The sequence below is a fragment of the Lacerta agilis genome, chromosome 4, assembly GCF_009819535.1.
Source record: "Lacerta agilis isolate rLacAgi1 chromosome 4, rLacAgi1.pri, whole genome shotgun sequence".
NCBI lineage: Eukaryota > Metazoa > Chordata > Lepidosauria > Squamata > Lacertidae > Lacerta > Lacerta agilis.
The window spans coordinates 61,443,365-61,465,301 of NC_046315.1; the positions used below are offsets into that span (position 1 = coordinate 61,443,365).

Below are 21,937 nucleotides of genomic sequence, written 5' to 3' on the forward strand. Positions count from 1 at the left end.
AATCCCTCGCCGCACGGCCCCTGTACTCGCAAGCACACCGGAGAATCAAGCCTAGCAGTATGAGAGGGGACTAAGTCAACGAGAGCGGCTCCTCCGAATGTAATGGACGAGCCCGACGCTTAAGCGCGGAGACAGGCCTTGGGAGCAACTACTGCGGGGAAGAGGGGCGCGTCTGCCGGAGAAACCAGCAACCCCTCCGAAGAGCTTGTCGGTCCGGGCGGCAGGGCCGAGTTCCTGTTCCAGGCGTGGCTGCTGCTAGTCGCAAGCGGCAGGGTCGCGTGCCTTGGTAGAGTGAGTCAGAGGGCTGCCATTCAAGGAGGTTTCCCAAGTGCCGGAGGAAAGCGGGCTGCAGCCTCTGCAAGGAGCAGAATGTTGTCCCCGAGGTAAGGCGATTCCTGGCGGCGTATGCATCGTCTGCATCCAGCCGGCTCGGCACAGGCGCGGGGCGGGGAAGAGGGCTCCGCACAGGCAGGCGCGCGACACTTCCAGGGCCGAGTGGCAGCGCCGAGGCGGGTTAATAGAAAGCCAGGCAGCGCCGACCGTTTGGAGAACGGAGGCCCGCTCATCCTTCCCCTTTCTCCCCGCTTCGGCCTGCGCCCTGTCGGAGAAATGCTGACAGGACGAGAAGACCTGGCCGGAGCCAAGCATTGCTGTCGGACCTGCGCCTTGTTTGGGGCCTCCTTTTCCTGGAAGACAAACGCTAGACACTGCATACGGTCTCTGGGCTCCAGAGGACTAGCCTCGTGAGTCGTGACAGCAGAAAGCAGCAAGAAGCGCTACGGCAGCGCATGGTGCAGTTTGAATCACGCTGACTCGGAAGTAAAGTCTTCCGGTTTCCCTGGAACTTGCAGCTGCGTAAATGTGACTAGGATCGCGGACGTTAAAGACTAACCAATGCTGTTAATTTCAGGAGCAGAATTTGGTGGGGTTGGCCACCAATGAGTCACTCTGGACCAGGGTCGTTGAGTGGAAGTTCTGCCACCAATTTTTGTATATTTTAATGCAACGTTTTGCAAAGTATGAAAGTTAAAAGTTATACTACACTCAACTGTGTATTCATAAAGTACCGGGGCACACAGGACGGGTGGTGCTTGGGCCAGTAGCCATGGCCAGTTTGTGCTTTTGCCTTCCCACCACTGACAGGCCAGCATGCTTCAGTGCTCCGCCAACTGGCGCATGTGCCTGACAGGAGTACCCTGTTGAGAGAGAAGGGGCCACTGCTGCTGAACCCATTCAACTTCCCTGCTGTCCCATGAAAACATGTGAGGCTAACTAAAGCTAGATGATACTAGGATGTGGGAAAGGTTGTCATGTGACAAAGACGCATAAGAGCAGGAACAGCTGTTGGAGTCTAACTGCCATTCTAGTCTGTAACTGTCGTTCAGTGCTGTGTGAGTTACTTACCTTGACTGTGGTGACTACTTTCTCTCAGAGTGTGTGTCAGTACAGAGAAGAGCCTGTATTCTATATGTGATCTATTTTTAAGAAGAAGTTTGTTTTAAGCTTAATAAAAGTTTTATTTGTTTCAATGAAAACTCTGCTTAAATAATTCCCGCTGTGTGTCAAAGGTATCCCTTTCTACAAAGGAAACAACAGACGTACCAAGCCTATATTATCCAGGTTGGGGTAGATCATGAAAGGGAAAGACAGTTGGTCACCCCAGCAGGGTCAGTGGCATGACACATAGCAGGGATAGCAGTCACAATATCTCTTCTGGTTTCATCTGCAAGTTAGGAAAACCTTCACCTGTTGCACAACAGCTGGTCAACATGCAATTGTACAGGAACCCACTTGGGAACAAGTTGATTAAGAATCCCACTGAGAAACAGCCAGGAGCATCCTGGTTAGTGCTACCCGCGGGGTCCAGGGGAGGGGGTGAAACTTGGGCCAGCCCCACCCCGCTGGTGGACCGAGCAAGCTGCGGAGCGAAGCTGCCCCACCCCGCGGCCTGTCTGGGGTCCGCCTGCCGACACCGCTATGGGGCTGCCCCACGCGATCGGGACGGGGAAGCCCCAGGAGCCGGGGCTCGCTCAGCGGGTTGCCGCTGAAGCAGCAGAACCGGCGGGATGGACTGTGTAGTCCATCTCAGCTGGCGCTGCTGCTCCAGCGGCGACCAAGCGCCGGCTCCTGGGGCTTCCCCCTATGTGCTGCTTTAAAGCAGCACGGAGGGGGAAGCCCCAGGAGCCGGTGCTCGCTCGGCGGATCGCCGCTGGAACAGCAGCACCAGCGTGATGGACTGCGCATGCCCGGCTTTCCATGCACGCACAGTCCTGATGCATGCGTCGTGATGTCAAGATGCATGCGTCAGGTTGCCGCACCCCCGCGGGGGTGCCTCGGCGCGGCAACGCCGCCCCGGGCATCCGAGAGGCTTCCTACGCCTCTGGTGCTACCTTTCTCTTGATCTGCATACAGAGGGAAGCCCAAAGCCAGGGGCGTCGCTGGGGAGGGGCGGTGGGGGCGGGACGCCCCCAGTGACAGGGTGAGCAGCGGCGGGTGGGGGTGTCAAGCGGTGGCCCCTCCCGCCACTCCCACGCGCCGCCGCTCCCTCCGTCACCCCCGGAGCAGCAGCACATGGATGGGGTGCTTCTGCCGCTTTTTTTCGGCGGGGGGGGGCGACCCGCGAGGGGGGTTGTCACCCCCTCCTCGCGGGTCACCCCCCCCCCCCGCCGAAAAAACCGCGGGAGGGCGGGCGGGGAAAGCCTGGAAAGGAAGCAGAGCAGGCGTGTTTAAGCGCCGCTCTGCTTCTTTTTCCGCTTTCCGCCGCTTTTTTCGGCGGGGGGGGGGGCCGACCAGCGAGGTGGGGGTCACCCTTGTCACTCCCTCCTCGCTGGTCACCCCCCCCCGCCGCAAAAACCGCGGGGGGGGGGGGGGGAAAGCCTGGAAAGGAAGCAGAGCAGGCGCGTTTAAGCGCCGCTCTGCTTCTTTTTCCGCTTTCCGCCGCTTTTTTTCGGCGGGGGGGGCCGACCAGCGAGGTGGGGGTCACCCTTGTCACTCCCTCCTCGCTGGTCACCCCCCCCGCCGAAAAAAACCGCGGGGGGGGGGGCGGGGAAAGCCTGGAAAGGAAGCAGAGCAGGCGCGTTTAAGCGCCGCTCTGCTTCTTTTTCCGCTTTCCGCCGCTTTTTTTCGGCGGGGGGGGGGCCGACCAGCGAGGTGGGGGTCACCCTTGTCACTCCCTCCTCGCTGGTCACCCCCCCCGCCGAAAAAAACCGCGGGGGGGGGGCGGGGAAAGCCTGGAAAGGAAGCAGAGCAGGCGCATTTAAGCGCCGCTCTGCTTCTTTTTCCGCTTTCCGCCGCTTTTTTTCGGCGGGGGGGGCGACCAGCGAGGTGGGGGTCACCCTTGTCACTCCCTCCTCGCTGGTCACCACCCCCCCCCGAAAAAAACCGCGGGGGGGGGCGGGGAAAGCCTGGAAAGGAAGCAGAGCAGGCGCGTTTAAGCGCCGCTCTACTTCTTTTTCCGCTTTCCGCCGCTTTTTTTCGGCGGGGGGGGGGCGACCAGCGAGGTGGGGGTCACCCGTCACTCCCTCCTCGCTGGTCACCACCCCCCCCGCCGAAAAAACCGCGGGGGGGGGGGTGGCGGGGAAAGCCTGGAAAGGAAGCAGAGCAGGCGCGTTTAAGCGCCGCTCTACTTCTTTTTCCGCTTTCCGCCGCTTTTTTTCGGCGGGGGGGGGCGACCAGCGAGGTGGGGGTCACCCGTCACCCCCTCCTCGCTGGTCACCACCACCCCCCCCGCCGAAAAAAAGCCTCGGAAAGGGGGAAATCCCCCCTTTCTGTATACACGTGCGTCGTGACGTCATGATGACGTCACGGCGCGCGCGTCGTGCCCCTCCCCCAGGGGGTGCCTCTGCGCTGCCGCCGCCCCCAGCAGCGCAGAGGCTAGCGACGCCACTGCCCAAAGCAATTAGCAACAGTTAACAGCCAGAGCACAGAGTTCCTCAACCTGGATGCACCATAGGTGCTGTAAAGAAGAAGGGGAGGGGTGGTCCCACCAGCTCAACCAGTGTTGGTGCTTCAGCCTCCTCCCTCGTGGAGTGGGTTGGGGGGAAACCAGAGTGACTGCAAGTATACTTCTTCCTTGTTGCAGTGGCCCTCTTAGTGTGGTGACACCTTATTCTTCCTGGATCCAGACTTTGATTCTGCAAGGCAAAAATGTTCATGCCTGTTTGGCCAGCAGTGGCAATGCTGTCAGTGGCCCACATCTTTCCTGCATTTTAGCTGTTCAGCCAGTATATCTGTTCTGATAGTGATGCTTGCATACTGCCATCCAGGTGGGACTTCTGCCATATCCTCTGGCTCCCATTTAATGAATCTCAAGTATAGGATTGCACCTTTAATCCCACCTATGATATCATACTGTTGACAGTATTCATTCTCCTTTCGATGCAGATGGTTTTCATTAAGCAAGGCCCGTCCTGCCCTGGCCAGGATGCTGACTTCCTCCACCAGTGGCTCCCAGGCTTCCCAGACTATGGAGGAAGGTAATGTAACTGGGCTGCAGGCAGGTGTGAGAATACAACCAGAAAGGTTGATCTGTTTGTTAAGTGGCATCTATAGCAGTAATAGCTGTAACTGGGCTTCTATTTATGTGGGAACTGTTTTCGAAACAAATATATTCTTAGCGTTACTTTTTCCAACAGTAAACAAAGTAAAAGCAATGAACAAAGTGAGTTGTCATTAGAAGCACATCACTCCACAGCACCAAATTGCTTAGTGGAAGAAAACTGGACCCTCCAGAATGATACTCAGTGACCTTGAGGTCTCTTTGCATCAACATCCACATTTACACGTGACAAGAAGGGAAACTATATTTTTATGAAATGGCCTTCCTCTATGGCTGCAATGGGTGAGGTGTGTCTCAATAGTGTTGGGTGCCTCAGCAGCGCTTGACTTAGGGCAGTGTGGGCAGTTCCCCTGCATGGGGATCCAAGTTGAGGGGACACAAAATAATAACAATAATAACCACAATAAAACCCATCTATTATAAGGGTTGTGTGCCAAATTTTGTCCCAGCTCAAGGTGCCATATTACCACAGTGTTCTAGCAACTGTGTCTAGCAAACCAGCCCTGTTATCTTAACCTTCCCACAATTTACAGTGACTGGCTAGTTCCATGCAGGCAGTGGCCTGCATCATCAACACCAGTTCCTTGTAACACTTTATTATGCAATCTATAAAATCCATAAAAGTGCATACACGTGTTTTGAATTAAGTAGTTGTTTAATCGTATCTGTTATTATTCTGTATACTGCAGCCTAGAATGTCTGCATTTTCAGGCAGACCCACCACAGATGAAATAAAGTTTCTCTCTTACCATATCCCAGTCTAGCACATGGAAGACATTCTGTTCAGTTTTATCTTTGATACACAGTTTTGTTCCCTTTTTTAATTTAGATTTTAGGAATCTTATTGAAAGTCATTGTGCTTTTATTATACTTTGTGTGACGTAACTATAAGAATAGTTATGAGAAACGTGGAATAGAGGATGAAGATAAAGGAAGCAAACACAGCTATTCAGTACCCTGCAGTGCTATGTACATTTGGAAAACAAACAGAGGGACATCTTAACTTTAGCACGGAATAAATGATCAGCACAACAGAATTAAATCCTATGTTAGCACACTTGTGCATACACTTCTACATTTTGTCACTGAGTCCAAAATGACCAGGAAAACAATGCAGTTAGGGTTTTTGCCTTGTGTTTTACGACACTAATCTAAATGGCTTTTTCTACTTTACAGGACATTCACCCATTCATGTGAATAATGGTGTGTTGTGGTAACCTGTATGCATTTTAATATGACTATATATCTACTTCTATCTTGCTTCTATCTTTCTTTGTTGGACAGTTAATGAAATATATACATTAATATTTTCTGGCACCGGTTGCAAGTTAGCATTGTTGGTGGCACTAAATGGGTTCACACTGCTAAGCAAATAAAGCATGTCTTTTTAATCAAAATATCATCTCTGTATGCCTGCATCTTGTGCTGTTATTTATGTTTACAATAAATCAGAAGACAAGTACCCAGGGACTTGTATAGATTTATGTTGAATCTAGAACCCTGTATTCAAATAACTGGTGAGCAAGCTGTCCCTCTTAAATCCCTGGCTCACGATCTCCAGTTTTCCAAAGCTTTCTTAAGTCCACGTCCTTCCAGTGGTTCAAAGTGTCATTTACAGACCAACATAAGAAAAAGAGAGGTTGGTAAGCTTGACATTTTGTAATACTTTGAAATAAATATGGGTCCAATCATGTGCATGCAACCTCTTATTCCTATGTCCCTGTGTGAGGATTTGCCTCAGTCCTACTTTTTTGTTTTGTTTTCCTTACTCAGCTCCATACCGTTGCTACCCACTTTTTCCTAATGTTCAAACTTAAGACCAATGACTCCCCCCACCCCCGTTTCCTTTAACAGTTTACCAGATGGGCCTATAGGGACATTGCTAATCAACGCTTAACCAATGATAGGTGCTTCACTTACTGGTAATAAGAGTTTGACAGAACAAAGGGCAGTAGCTCAGTGATAGCAGGGGCGTCGCTGGGGAGGGGCGGTGGGGGCGGTACGCCCCCAGTGACAGGGTGAAAAGCAGCGGGTGGGGGTGACAAGCGGCGGCCCCTCTTGCCACGCCCACGCCACCGCTCCCTCCCTCACTCAGCAGCACCTGGAAGGGGTGCTTTCCGCTGCTTTTTTTCGGCGGGGGGGGGTCGACCAGCGAGGGAGGGTGTCACGCTTGTCACGCCCTCCTCGCTAGTCGACCCCCCCCGCCAAAAAAAACCCGCGGGGGGGGGGGCGGGGAAAGGAAGCAGAGCCGGGGCTTGAATGCAGAGCGCCGGCTCTGCTTCTTTTTTCCCCTTTCCGCCGCTTTTTTTTCGGCGGGGGGGGGTCGACCAGCGAGAAGGGGTGACAAGCGTGACACCCTCCTCGCTGGTCGACCCCCCCCCCGCCGAAAAAACCCGCGGGGGGGGCGGGGAAAGGAAGCAGAGCCGGGGCTTGAATGCAGAGCGCCGGCTCTGCTTCTTTTTTCCCCTTTCCGCCGCTTTTTTTTCGGCGGGGGGGGGGGTCGACCAGCGAGGGGGGGTGTCACGCTTGTCACGCCCTCCTCGCTAGTCGACCCCCCCCCGAAAAAACCCGCGGGGGGGGCGGGGAAAGGAAGCAGAGCCGGGGCTTGAATGCAGAGCGCCGGCTCTGCTTTTTTCCCCTTTCCACCGCTTTTTTTCGGCGGGGGGGGGTCGACCAGCGAGGAGGGTGTCACGCTTGTCACGCCCTCCTCGCTAGTCGACCCCCCCCCGCCGAAAAAAAGCCTCGGAAAGGGGGAAATCCCCCTTCTGCACCCACGTGCGTCGTGACGTCATGATGACGTCACGACGCACGCGTCGTGCCCCTCCCCCAGGGGGGTTCCTCTGCGCTGCCGCCGCCCCCAGCAGCGCAGAGGCTAGCAACGCCACTGAGTGATAGCATATCTGCTTTGCATGCAAAATGTTCTGGATTCAATCCCTGGCATCTCTTGGTAGGGCTGGGAAGGACTCCTGCCTGAAATCCTGGAGAGCCACTGCTACTCAAATGTTGACAGTATTAAGCTAGATGGACCAGCAATGTGACTCTATAAGGCATCTCCCTGTGCACTGTCTTAAGATACTTCATTTGTAGTAATTTGGAATGCTGTTTCCATATTTGCATGTGAGGGTAATACAGCTTGTAACTGTTCTTTCAGGCAGTCTTTCCCCACATTTGGACAGACATAAGCAGAACAGATGTGTGGGGTGGGAAGCAATTTCACTCCTCAACAGTGGTGTAATATCCATGATTAAGGATGAATTATCCCTGTCTCTCAAGGAGCAAATAGCTTTCTGAAGGACAAACAGCTGGCCCTATGTGTCAATGAGTTGTGGTCATCAGCAGCATATCAGCTCACAGAAAGATAAGGAAAGCAAACAATACAGCTTGTATAGTTGAACAACACCACCTCACGATATGAAAACTGGGTTGTTTTGATACTGTTAGGGTAATTACTGCAAATGAGCAACACCAGGACAATTATTGTGTTATTGGGGATGTCAAGAAAAAAAGAAGTCATATTCCTTGATAGCTGGAAATATTTCCCTTTTTTGGATTTAGGCAGTGGAGCAGCAGAGAAATGCTGTTGTTTGAATGTGGGAACAATGAGAATCAGAGATACTGGGAGGTTTTTGAGCTTGAGTTTAGCTGTGCCAGAAGCAGCATGGAAGGAACTACAGGGGCCCACTCTATACAGTTGCTCTGTGGAAACCTGAGGATTAGTGATTGTGTTTCCCATTTTAAGGGTCAGCTTGTTTCCACTAAGCTCTGCTTGAATAAGATAATCAGTTTCCAATTCTTTCTTGTGCAAAGGAAACAAAAACATGTGCTGCTGCTTCTGGAATCTCCTACTACTTGAGAAAGGAAAAGTGTTTAACAAGAAATGTTACATTCTTTTATAGTTCAAAAGAAATACAAGCATGTGTATAATGGTGATTTTTTTGAAGATGGTGTACTTGGGGAGCGAACATCTGATCCCTACAATCCAGACATAGAAGGAACACCTGGTTGACGTGGCTTCCCTGCTTTTCCTACCGGGCTGATTCCTACTGAGGGGATCCATAGGAAATATGCCTGCAGCTCCCAAGGACATTCCTTCAGGAGTATCGGCCACTGCTGTACAGATGTGCCCTAAACACAGCCTATGGGTGGAAGTCACTGTTGGCCTTACCACGAGATGAAGTGAAGCTACTTTCTCAGATCATGGATTGAAAAACTGAGGGCAGCAAAAATGGGCCACTCCTTAAATTGCAAAATGTATACATGAAGCACACCAATCTGACCATTCATAGGATGAAAATAGGTCTAGAGCAGAGGTGCTCTAGAACAGGGTAGCTAACTGATGTGCCTTCAGATGTTGTTGAATTCTGACTTCCATCATCCCTGCCAGCATGGCCAGTGGTCAGGAGCAATGGGAGTTGCAGTACAACAAACACCTAAAGGTTCACAGGTGAGCCATCCTTGTTCTAGAATATATATGGCATTAGCAGGTAGAATCTGGATTCTGCCTTGAGGGGCAAGAAAAATAAGGCTGGACCACAAATTTTGAAATTTGCCCTGATAGGTTAAGTTGACTGCATGTGTTCTTTATAGTTGACCTGGAAGAAGAGTCCTCTGACTCCTGTACTTTAAGAAAAAGTGCACTGGACCTCTAGTAATTTCAAGTACATATTTGATGTTTCTTCTGGCATGGTTGTACATTATTAAATACAAAATGATTAATATTCTAGTGATATGTAGTGTCATAAAACCTTGCCCAAGGACGTTGCTGGCTCTGTGGGTTGAGCTCAGCTGACTTAACTAGAGCAAAATGATTGGTTGTTTTTTTAAGTCATCCAGTTTACATGTAACAATTTTAATTTGAGGGCTGCAGGTCTTTTAGATTGTTAGATTTACTTGCTCTGATGAGTAGATGTACAGTCATACCTTGGGTTACGTTAGCTACGTTTTTTTTGCGTTACGAACGCTGCAAACCCGGAATTGTTTACTTCCGGGTTTCGCTGCGCTCGCGCAGAAGCGCTCCACACAGTCTGCACATGTGCAGGTTGCGCATGTGCAGAAGCGTGATATCGCGCTTCTGTGCATGCACGATATCACCGTTCGGGTTGCAGACTTTTCGCGGTGCGAATGGCACCCCGGAACGGATCGTGTCCGCAACCCGAGGTACCACTGTATTAGCCGTGAGCCAGCTGAGGTACCTAACATATAACTGCCAATGGCCCTGCATGGGGATCCATATCGCAACCTGCCTCAAAAGTGTCATCCATCCAGTCTGTTCAATGGCAAAGAGCATTCTGATATGTAGCGGCATCTTTTTGCCTATGCATGGAAGCTTAGTTCTGTTCATGGGTTTCCCTTATACTGCAGTATCAGAGCACATGAATACAGAAATTTATGAATGTAGACTGAGTAACTTAAACATTCATTTTAGAATGTGCAGGCAGTCTTGCTGGGTCAAATTTGACTTTCACAAAAAAAGTCACAAGGATCAGTTGGATATTTTTGGTTGTGAAAAGGTAAAAGCTGTCATAGTCTCCTGTGGTTATAATGGTTTATCCCCTGATAGCAGGAATGAACTTCACCAGCTGTTGCTTTTCATCTTCTCTTTTGCATGACTTTGCTTACTCTTCTGCTTCTTGGGTGGGTAGTAGTACCCTTTTGTTCAGTTAATGCATCAAATATTTCTGACTTTGTTGTGTTGCAGTGCGAAATAGATTGAGGGAGATAGTGGGAGCATCAACCAATTGGAGGTATGATACATGCAAAGCTTTCTTTGATTTTTTGATAGTTTCATTTCAAAATAAAGCAGACCTGAGTGGAATGTACTCTTTCAGAGATTTAACCAGCTGTCTTGAAACTCTGAGGGTCTTTGCCCCCACAGGAATGATGATGATGATTATGATAATACTTCTCCTAAATGTTAATAGTTTATATGCATTATTTTAGTAATCACCTATAATAAAGTGCAAGTGTCTCTGCGTCCAGTCCATGTGTCCGTGGGATTGCGCTACTGCGCATGTATGCCACAGACAGCCATTGGGACTTGGAGCACAGAGACACTCTGTGCGTGTTCCCGGTGTTGCTAGGGCAACAGGGACACTATGCGCAGAGCTGGCTACGTCATGCGGCTCCCACGTTGTTAGAAAAAAACAAACGAGATAAGCGAGAGCCGCTCAGTCAGCTCTGCGCATGTCCCCGACGTTGCTAGGGCAACTGTTTGACCACATATGTTCTAGCGCCCGTTAATTTAACGGGGTTAATGTACTAGTATTTCATAAAAATCCTTTCAGAGAAAGTAAATTATTATTATCCCTAAATTACAAAAATTATTTGAATCTGATAGTGCTTGCCTTAGGCTGTAACCATGTTCAAGGTGGTCCCAAGATTTGAACTTGTGATTTTCCAGCTCAAAGATCTTGATCTTAGCCATTACACTATGTAATTCTCTAGTAAACTTGTATTACGTTTTGCAACCTGTGTCTACCATCTGATTTGTTTTCCTCCAGAGACCATGTGCAAGCAATGAATGAAAGAAAAGCTTTACATACCCTCCTTGCAAAAAACCAAGCTGACCTGCCCCCTAGGAAAATGAGAGACAGCTATATAGAAGTTATCCTGCCTTTGGGAAGTCAACCTGAAATAAGAGAAAAATATCTGAACGTTCACAACTCTGTCAGGTAAAATCAGCTGCCTTTTTAATAGAATGATTATCTTCCTACTTGGTGCCTTACCATTTGCAGTTATCTTATGTACCATTTTGATCTATAAATCCCATCCCCCCTTCAAACCTGGCTCTCCTAATTATTATATGTGAATTTTCAAAAGGATCAAACTATTGATTGTACTTTTTTTTTTTTTTAACACCGCTATAGAACTATGTTGGATTCTTCCCAGTTTCTTGCAAAGTAATCTTATCATGTACCATTTTAACCTTGGTAGGTTTGGCCGAATTCTTGAAGATCTTGATAGCTTAGGAGGTATGTAACAGCCATGCAGTTTCATTTATCTGGTGGTCAGATTAATTTGGGTAATTAGAATTCTGGGGTCAGATATTACACCGAACTGGGATGTGAGAGAAAGGCATGTGAGTGACTCGGGCTTCTTCTTTTTTGACGTTCCTGTGTAAATGCTCAAATAGTGAATAGTGACATATGTGACCTATATGAGTTCTGCTCATGAATGCCCTCAACCTGCAGGAGCTAGGTGGGAAATCTTCCCTTGCCATGGTAAGGGTGGTGAATAGAGATAATGGTCACTTGATTTTTTTGATATTTTTCTTTAATCTATCCCAGATCCTTAGAGAAGGCAGCCAGACTGTGATGCAAAGCACACCTATCCAGAAACAAGGGCTGCCAAAATCTCTGAAACTTTTTTCCAAGCCAGGATTTGTGTTATGGCGGTGCAGTGCCATCCTCTTGAGCTCTTCACATGACTGATTGAATGAACCCATTTTAATTATATTTGTGAATGAGACATTTTCATGCATGTTCCTTGTTTGTTTGAGCTCTTAAAGTGTTATTCTTGGAATTTCACGAATAGCACGTTGTGAAGTTTTTACTGCACCCCCTTTCATAAAAAACTATAAATACGGATGTCAGGGAACTGCCACCTGGCCCACTGAGGGGAATGGAGGGTCCATTAGCATATAGAGAGCCCCATTGAGCAGCAGCACCTCTTCCAGCAGGAAAAGCAGCCACACCTCCAGCGGGGAGGAAGGGGGAAGGGATGAGCCGGGAGAAGAGAGGGCTTGGGGTTGCTGCAAAGAGCCCCAGCACCTCAGCCAGTCAGGAGCGGCAAACAGGGAATCTGGCGGGGAGACGGTTTGGGGATGTTGCAGAGACCCTGCGCTCGGCTGGGCAGAAGGGAAGCACGCCATTTCTGGCGCCCCATTTTCGCAGAGGGGTGAAACTCAAGGAGGGTAGGAGGAGATTTGGGGTGCCAAAGCTATTATGCTGGGGAAGGAGGATCCTGCCAGTGACTGAGACAGACATGCCTTTTGTAGCTCTGCACTGTAAATAGCTTGCACAATAAATCTGCCAAAAGACTGTTTGGGCTCCTGCTCCGTTACTCGTGAAGCACCATCACGCGAACCTTACAACAGAGAATAAATCATGCAGTCTCTCTTATCCTTTCTCTACAGTTCTGATTTGTTATACACACACAAAGCATGAAGCTGGTCAGATGTCTCCTTTGTCAATTGTTACGGCGCTGGTGGATAAAATTGGTATGGTGTTGTTTGATCTATTAAAAAACTTAATGCTTGAACTAGGAGTGCTTGCTGTGTTGGGTAAAAAGAGCTAGGCTTCATTTTGACATAAATGTTGGGGGAAACGGCAGGAGATAACTGCTCCACCTCTTTTGGATAAGACTTTCTTCAGGCTGACAGATGTTACAGTAAATGTGCATTTGCTTCCAGAACAACACCTGTGTTTCCACCCCCCTTTCATTTTAACAACTTAGGTCCATTATGTCATTAATTCCGCCCCCTCTGCTTCTCCCCCACACTAAATCAGTGATGTGGAACAGGGCAGTGCTGAAATATCAGGTCACACATTTCTCCAATTAGATACTGCCCCAAGAGGAAAGGCAGCAAAATGTGTTGCACCCATTTTCTGTGGCAAATGTGCACTTCCTGTTACATCTTTCTTGACCTGAACAAGGTATCTGGCAAACCTTTCTAGGGAGCATTCTACAGCTGGCAGCTGGAGTCTGAGAAGGCTCCTCTCACTAGTAGCCACCCAGCTCACTTCTCTTGCTGGTGGCACCCAGAGTAGGCCTTTAAAGAGGATCTTAAGCGGTGGGGGGCAAGGGCAGTCTTTGGGGTATCCTGGTCCCAAGCCATTAAGGGCTTTAAAGGTTAAAATGGGCACTTTTTCTGACTTGTAATAGATAACCAGAGATAAGTTAGCTTCCTTGAGCTAAAGAAATTAAGTTTTTGTTAATTTTGTTTTGTTACTTATCTTTAGTGTCTATGCTCTGACTCCTGTTTGTTTGCTTTTAGGATTATGGAAGCAGGATATTCGTCCAGACTGTGATATCAAGTTTGTTGGGAATGTTTCATGGGTAGGAAGGACATCAATGGAAGTAAAGATGCACATGCTTCAGGTTGTAATTTTTCCATATAAAAAGTAATACACATTATGAGTGCCTGAGAGTTCTAAAACAAGGACCTGGTTCACATATGACATTAAACCATAGTTAAAAACAAACTTTGGTTTAATGTGAACGTGCACCCACTGCTGAAAAGTTCTCTCTGCTCTGCTTTTGCACTTGTCACATCACCAGGAAATCTGACATGATGTGATGTCCCAACCCAGGCTTTTGGTTTGCTTCTCTCCAAACTGACCCTAGCTGGCAATTAAGGTCTGATTTGTTTTCTGATGGTGCAGTGGGGAGAGAGAGAGAGAGAGAGAGAGAGAGAGAGAGAGAGAGCCCCAGTTTCCAATAAACCATACCTTGTATTTAGCTATAGTTTAATGTGGTGTTTAAACCAAGCCACTATGAAGGCAGAACATCAAGATCTTCATTGCATTATCAGCAGGAACAAGACTAGTTTGCTAAAGATGATTTCCCTTCCATTGTTTTCTTTTAGTTTCACGATGGTGCCTATTATCCTGTATTAGATGCAACTTTTGTCATGGTGGCCCGTGATCCAGAAAACAAAAGGTAAGGCTTTCAGTAGACCATTGGGAATAATTGTACAGTGACAAGTGGGAAAGTCTTTTGCTGAAGGGAGGGCAAAGGAGGAGAGAGCTGCTTGCCCAGGGAGGGCAGAGCTGTGGCACTAGCTTTCTGACACCACTGCTGCTTACTGAAAAGGGAAAAGAGATCAGGGTTATGCTGGCGTACTGGTGGAAGTGCTGCATTGGCTCTGCATAGCCTCCTCACCCCTCTCCTTCTTGGTAAGTGACAGTGATGCCTCTGCCGGGAAGCTAACACTATAGCTCTGTCCCGCCTGGTGAGCTGCTTCTGGTGATAGTCTTAACGCTGCTGCATTCAAACACTCAGGCAGGCATATACATGCCTCATTTATTTCCTCCCCTTTGAAGTATATTGTTTAGACTGTTTTTGCACTTTGTGTATTCACAGGCCAGCATTTGTGAATCCACTGATTCTTGAAAGTCCAGAAGAGGAAAAAATATTTAAGGAAGGAGAAGGTATGTAATGCATTCCCTGGGGTTGTGAAGAACTTCTGGTTGTGGTCCATTCTCCCATTTCATAAAGGGCATTTAAAGATGCATTTTCGGTGTTCTCTCTCCAGCTCTGCACTTATAAGTATTGAATATGTGGAAGACCAACATGATTAATAGATAATAGGAGAAGGAATGTAATTGTCCCAATTGACTTGTAACAAGCCTGTCCACTCCATTTCACTTCCTTAAATATCCCTTTAAAGCCATGGAAGCCTGTGGCTATCATTATGCTGTGTTGGCCACTTCCGTAGGTGAATTATGAATTGGGTGAAGAAATATTTTCTTTTCCCTGCCCCAAAACTACCTTTTCCTTTGCTGACCCAATGTGTCAATATTAGTTTTGAAACAGGACGGGGTTGGATACAGCTCTTGGAAACTTATTTCCACCAAGTAATTTTCTGCTCATTTTCATTTACTTGGTTAGCAAACAAGACCAGAAGAGTTGATTCCAGTAGGGTTTCCTTGCTAAAAATGGCTCCTACTGCAGAAGAAAGAAACATTGTACATGACATATTTCTTAATACACTGGACCCAAGGTAGGTAGCGGGGCAATGAATGCTTTTACAAACTTTACTTCTGTTTGGGTCTGAATTTTCTTAAAGGTGGCAACTTGTTATTCTATCATTTCTCAGCATGTACCTGTTTCAGGCATTGAAAAAAGGGCTGCTCAGATGTTGTTTACCCTTCTTTTGCCTTGTGCAGAAGTGAATGCCCAGGCCAGGAGATCCTGCATTTATTTATTTGCAGTTGGGAACCCAGAGAGGTATACCATATAATTAAAATACTGGTACAAAAAGAATATTTACAGCCCTACTAAAAAAAAAGAATCTAAAAAACTGAAGTGACTAACGCTGACATTAGCTTCTCCTCTAACGCTGGATACTGAAACTGCTAGAGGAGGCAGTGTCATTACCAACAGTCAGGAGACATTTGTGAAGGTTGTTTTTTATTACCCATGTGTTTTTCTCTGGGCAGCATATGCAAGATTGTCCAAAATTATCCCACTAGCCCCTCTCAAATAAGTTAGATCAGTAGTTCTCAAAGGGTGTCGCAGGAGAGGATTGCAAGTGTGGCAGGAAGATTCAAGGACAGTCAGCATTATATTTTGGGAATGATTCATGTTCTTATGTAGCTGCATTGTATTATACTTTCTGGATGTCCCATGATCATATTATAAAGTAGCTGTCTTCTATGATACAGACACGAATTTATTAGCTCTGCACTGTACATAGTTTGCACAATAAAACTCTTAAAGGAAACTTGGAGTTTTGCCTGCTTACTCATGAGCAACTAACAGAGGACCTTACAGTTATTCTGAAAGTGTGGCCAAGAGAAAAAAGTTTGAGAACCAGTGAGTTAGACTGAGAAGTTAACCCTGTGAAGTATGTTAGGCTGAGAGATATGGCTGACCTGAGGCTTCCAGTGAGTTGCATGGCTATGTGGGGATTTGAACCTGGTTCTCCCTGAATCCTAGGCTGGCATTCTAACTATTGCACCGCTTTGGCTCTAAGAGGTATCCTCCTGGCTCCCTACCAAGGTGACAAAAGCTTACCTGAGGTAACCTTGAAAAGCTATTCAAGGGAAAATGCCACACTGATCCCCCCTAAAAAAACCTGGGGTTGATGGGAAGCTATACAATTATCTGAACCTTTAAAGAGGAAGTGCTTTATTTTAAAGTCCTGAAAAGCTTAAAGCAGCTTTGTCTTTTTGCTAGAGGTGCAACTGGATTTTTTATTACGAAAAAATAACCACAAAAGGGGTCTTAAAAACACAGGAGTGGATACATAGGCTGTGTTGCAATGAGTGGATGGCGATTCCTCCCAGAAGCAAAGGCGGAGTGGATATTTGAATCCAGGTCTTTTCATTCCAAGTGCAGCACATTTAACTACATCTATTATACGCATCCTGGTTGGGGCATTCACTATGTGTGTCACGGTGCAATGACGATGTGGGAGACATGGGGGGGGGGTGACATTCAGATAACCCCAGGTGGAGGTTAAGCAGGGGCTTTGCTTCATAACGTTGGGCTGAGACAACATCTGAACTCTCCTCTTTCATAGGACAGTGAGTTTTCGGAGTCGGCTGCTGCCACCCACTGCAGTGTGGATGGAAGATGCAAAACTGAAGGGTTTGGAAATCTGCCATCCTCAGGTACGGTATTTGAAGAGCTATAGCATGAATGTGTTTGGGGTGGGTTTTGGTTTGCTCTTGGTAAATAGATGTTTGACTCCTTATCCAAGCTGTGATATTTGATGGTGCTTCAGTTATATGGTAGAAATTGCCATTTTTTTTCATTCTGAAGGTATCTCCATGTAAGGAAGTAGTCTTGATAGATTTTTGTAGTCCCACAATTGGTTGTGAGTCCCCTTCAAAGGTCAGCTTAATTTTTAATTGTAGCATTACAAGAATGGCTGAGGAATCTGTAAAATACGTCTTGCATATTGACATGTGATTTGTGTGTATTGATAGCTAGATCAATGATATAATTCCATTGCTCTCTTCTCTTCCTCACCCATTTTAATCATTGATTTGCATTTCTCAGTTGATCCAAAATGCTTTTATCACCAAAGCTGCATACGTACTATACATTTAAAGTACAAAGAATAATGGGAGCTACATTTTACCCCTCACAGAGTTACAATTATCAGTCCTCAGCATCCTTTGGGGGTGAGGAATGTCATTTGCATTTGCTTTAAACATATACTGTGTTTGAAGCCCAAATCTCCCTGTTGTCACTGGACAAAAATTCTTCTATCACCAGCACAACTGGACTGGCACAAAAAGTTGGTACTGTAGTTCTCTGTATCCTTCATTGCAGTTAGTTGGACTAAATGACTCTTGGGAGTCCCTTCCACCTCTACAAATTGTATGATTAAGTGATTCACAGTATATTTTATCCACAGATTATGCATTTTGTGCTTTTTGTTATGTTGCCAGTAGCACAAACTGCTAGTTACTTGTTTTATGGCTACCTTGATGGAGAACAAAAAATAAATACACATTTTAAGGCAACATTTTCTGTAAGGGTGCATCATTCACCACTGAATATTTTTGGCTGTAGGAACGCAACATTTTCAATAGAATCTTTGGGGGATTTCTCATGAGGAAGGCATATGAACTTGGATGGGCTTGTGCCTACAGCTATGGGTAAGTCACAGGATGGTTTTTTTTTAAGGACTTAAAGCCCGGCAATTCTTTTGGGAGGGTGGGGGTAGGGGAAGAGGGCAGGGGTTCACTTGCTTCCCCCTCCAGACTTCTTCCTTCCCTGGCTACGAGTGGGAAGAGCACCTTTCTCCTCTAGCACCCTCAAATCAATACAATGTGAGCAGGGAAGAGGCCACGTAACCTTGTAAAGTGATTTATTTTACAGATCCAGTACAGCAGCCTTCCCCAACTTGGTGCATTCCAGATGTTGCTTGACTACAGCTGCCATTTCCCCTCACTATTGGGAGTGATGGCAGGAGCTAGTTGGGAGTTCAACAACATCTTGGGGGATCAGCTTGTGGAATACAGTAAAGTGATGCTTCCAAAGACGTGGGCTAATTTTGTAGGAGCTATACAAAGGAGTTAGTGAAATCTCAAACAGAAAATGAGTATCATGAATTTGGACAGTGAAAATGGTCTTAGGAACTGCCAGCTGGTCTTACCCCTTTCTTTCATAAAACATAATTATTTAAAGCCTTTTTCTAACTGCAGGTGATATCTGTACACAAAATTCAGCTTTTATGTAGTTTCTGATTTCTCGTGTTTTTTAATGTTACTTACAACGCAATGTTCCTCACGTTTCCCTTTTAAAAATGTATTATTTTCCTCTGCTCCAGAAACTCCCGGCCTTATGTGGTAGCTGTAGATGATATCATGTTTCAAAAACCAGTTGAAATTGGATCTTTGTTACTACTTTCTGCCCAGGTAATGGATTTATTTTACTGAAACAATTTTAATACAGTATATCATACTGGTATAAATCATTTGGCTATCCCTGAAAGTGAGCAATAACAAGTCAAAGAAACACTGGCTTTCCTTTTCAAATATTAAATGTTGTGTCTTCTTTGTTCAGTTCTGAATATGGAGGCCCATAGCTCTTTTTTGTTTTAAAGGTATGCTATACTGAAAATAATAATGCCCAGGTTCGAGTACACAGTGAGGTGTATGACCCAGCTACCAGAGTGCATCATACAACCAACGTCTTCCATTTCACCTTTATGTTAGAAAATGAGATACCAAGTATTGTTCCCAGAACATATGGCGGTGAGTACCTATTTTGGAAGCTTCACACAGTGCATATTGCATGATGCAGTGCAAAAGTAATGGTATTATAGGTACTGGCAGACGAAGATTGGGGCAGGGGAAGCAGCGCGCCCTGGGTGCCATCAGGGTGTGGGTGGGTGCCATTGCGGTCGGCCGCCCCCGGGACACTCGCTGCACACCCCAGGATGTGCCCCCCTCGCAACGCGTGCCATTCCTCCTGCGATGAGCGCCAGCCACGCCCCTGCCTGTTTGCCACTCCGGGTACCGGAGCATGTCGCTCTGCCACTGATTATAGGATCATGGGCCCAGGGTGGATTCCTTCCTATTCTGGTTGTCCCCCACCCCACCCCAGTACCCCTATTCCTTTCCATCACCTCTCCTTCTGAGTTCATTTAGGTAGCCCAGAGAAGAATTGTATGGTACCATATTGGCCCGAATATAAGCCGCTTCCTTAAAATTCCACAGGCACTCACACCTATTCCATTTTACCGTATGCCTGTTTCAGCAGCAATATCATAGAAGCCAATTTTTGTAAGGTCACGAATTTAAGCCGCACTTTTAACTTTTCTCAGTTGGAATTTGGGGAAAAAGTGAGGCTAATATTCAGGCCAATACAGTAATTTGTGCATTCTGTTTTCTGTACTAACGTAGTTCAAACTCTGTGTGAATCTAGGTCCACAGTTCCTATCCATTTTTGTTATTTTAAGGTATTAATCTGTTCACTTGTTCAGTCTGTGCTGTGTGAACTAACCTAAATGAAAGGAGGAACGATGGAAGTGTTCTCAATGAAGACAGAGTAAAACTTTTATTCCAACGTTGGAAACAGGCAGGCTAAAAAAGCAGGAACCCAGAGTGTGCAAGGAAAAAGTGTGAAAAATTGACTCGAGCATGTCTTACTAATTGACCACATAATCTTAGGAAGTTTGAGAAGTATCTGTATAGATGACTTAGTTGCTTTTTCTTGTCTTTCAGAATCCATGCTGTATTTGGATGGGAAGCGGCACTTTGATTCAGCCATGAAAGAAAACATAGCACCCTAGCAGAGTGCCACTTTTGGAAGATCGCCTTGGAAGCTTTAAGCATATTGCATCTCCACAGTGAAAAGCATTTCTGCCATTAAAAACAGTATGATCATGAATGCAGAAATACTCTAAAGCACTTACTTTTCTATCCATTTATTGTTTATTTCTATTTATACATAGTTTTTAGATTGATTTTTGTATTTCATATCGGTGTTTCATATATTTTATGTATTTTTAATGCAAAAAGGCAAACTATATATAATGACCATCACAGTGGTAATTTGCAAAGTGAATAAAGGTAGCTCTGAAAGTTGGAGGATGAAGGAAATGCAGTATGGAATTCTGCTGCTGAACAACTTTTGCATTCTTCGTTACTCAGAGGTGGTTATCAGTATACCATTTAAATTCATATGCTTGTGCTTAAATGTTTTCTACCACTGATTTCAGACTGATAAAAGCAGCTAAAGCTCCTGCACACTAATTGAAAAGGATTAAGCAGTTACATGGTGTGTCAAGGCCACATCAGGTCCATGAAGACCATTACCCTGCCTATCACAGTGGAACTTCCTGAATTAAGCAAGAACGTCTCTCGATTTCAGCCTCTGATTAACTACTACCAGATATGGAAATGTTTTACTGAATAATGTATTATATCCTATAATAAAAAAATCGTATGCTTGATTGAAATAATCTTGTTCTTAGAAGCTATAAAAATATATTCCAGGATGCTTCATATCACGTCTGGTAGATCTACCCTCACATTGAAAAGGATTTGGCAAAGATGGTGTTCCAAATATCAGTGAAGCCCGAGATTCCTCTTGGAGCTTTACCATTTTGTTTTTTCTTCTTTTCATAGAAATTTCTCTATGCCAGTTGCATTTTGAAGTTTTGGGCTATTCAAAACTGAGAATGCAACTCCCCCTTGTGGATGTTTGAAGCATAACCATGCTTCTACTATGAATAGATTGAGATACCCATCACATTACTGGATGCCGTCCTCCATCTGAGAATAAAGATACTTGACACTGTATTATAGTGTTTAAATTATGCATTTAATTTGTAAAAATTTGAGTGTTTGGATTGTGCTATTTTTGTAACTCATCTAACTTAAAAATACACCCCCAAAGTTTAAGTAAATGTGATTCCATCTAGTCCTGCACCCTTTGCAAGAATATAAGCAGGTGGCAGCACAAATGAACAATGATTACCTTCTTCTCATGCTCATCTTGCACTCGCTTGTTTTGTCTCTGCGTTTTCAAAATAGTAATCATAGAATACGGGATGTCTGAATTATGTAATCAATATATTGGGGTGGGCAACCTCCAGCCTGTGGGCTTCCTGCTTGCCCTGCAAAGCTGTTTTCCACAGCCATACCCACCTACCTTCCTGTGATGTCAGGCAGAGATGCAGCTGCTTTCCCTGTGGAAAGCAGGGCTGATCAATCAGCTGATGACTGTGTGTGTCCTTGGTTTCGGTGTGTGAGATTAATTTGTACACTTACAAATTCTATGGAACACGATGCTTCCTTCAAAGTAAACATGCATATAGTTGGGTTAGAAATCAGCATGAGGGGACGCAGGTGGCGCTGTGGGTTAAAGCACAGAGCCTAGGGCTCGCTGATCAGAAGGTCAGCGGTTCGAATCCCTGCGATGGGGTGAGCTCCCGTTGCTTGCTCCCAGCTCCTGCCCACCTAGCAGTTCGAAAGCATGTCAAAGTGCAAGTAGATAAATAGGTACCGCTCTGGCGGGAAGGTTAACGGTGTTTCCGTGCGCTGCTCTGGTTCGCCAGAAGCGGCTTAGTCATGCTGGCCACATGACCCGGAAGCTGTACGGCAGCTCCCTCGGCCAGTAACACGAGATGAGCGCCGCAACCCCAGAGTCGGACATGACTGGACCTAATGGTCAGGGGTCCCTTTACCTTTA

The 21,937-nt window shown here is 46.4% G+C and overlaps 1 protein-coding gene across 2 annotated transcripts; it reads left to right on the forward strand.

The window, feature by feature from the left end:
• Window positions 1–46: 46 nt before the first annotated feature.
• Window positions 47–20,702, forward strand: ACOT9 (acyl-CoA thioesterase 9). Of its 2 annotated transcripts, XM_033147250.1 has the most exons (16): window positions 48–383; window positions 4,384–4,475; window positions 5,735–5,761; window positions 10,257–10,302; window positions 11,059–11,229; window positions 11,492–11,529; window positions 12,693–12,776; window positions 13,554–13,657; window positions 14,145–14,218; window positions 14,642–14,709; window positions 15,170–15,281; window positions 16,806–16,896; window positions 17,807–17,892; window positions 18,567–18,654; window positions 18,843–18,993; window positions 19,966–20,702. In XM_033147250.1, the coding sequence occupies exons 1-16, from the start codon at window positions 370–372 to the stop codon at window positions 20,031–20,033; spliced, it is 1,314 nt and encodes a 437-aa protein (XP_033003141.1). In that variant the 5' UTR covers window positions 48–369; the 3' UTR covers window positions 20,034–20,702. The 2 variants fall into 2 exon arrangements, with proteins under 2 accessions (XP_033003142.1, XP_033003141.1); XM_033147251.1 differs by lacking the exon at window positions 5,735–5,761 and having other exon boundaries at window positions 47–383.
• Window positions 20,703–21,937: the final 1,235 nt, after the last annotated feature.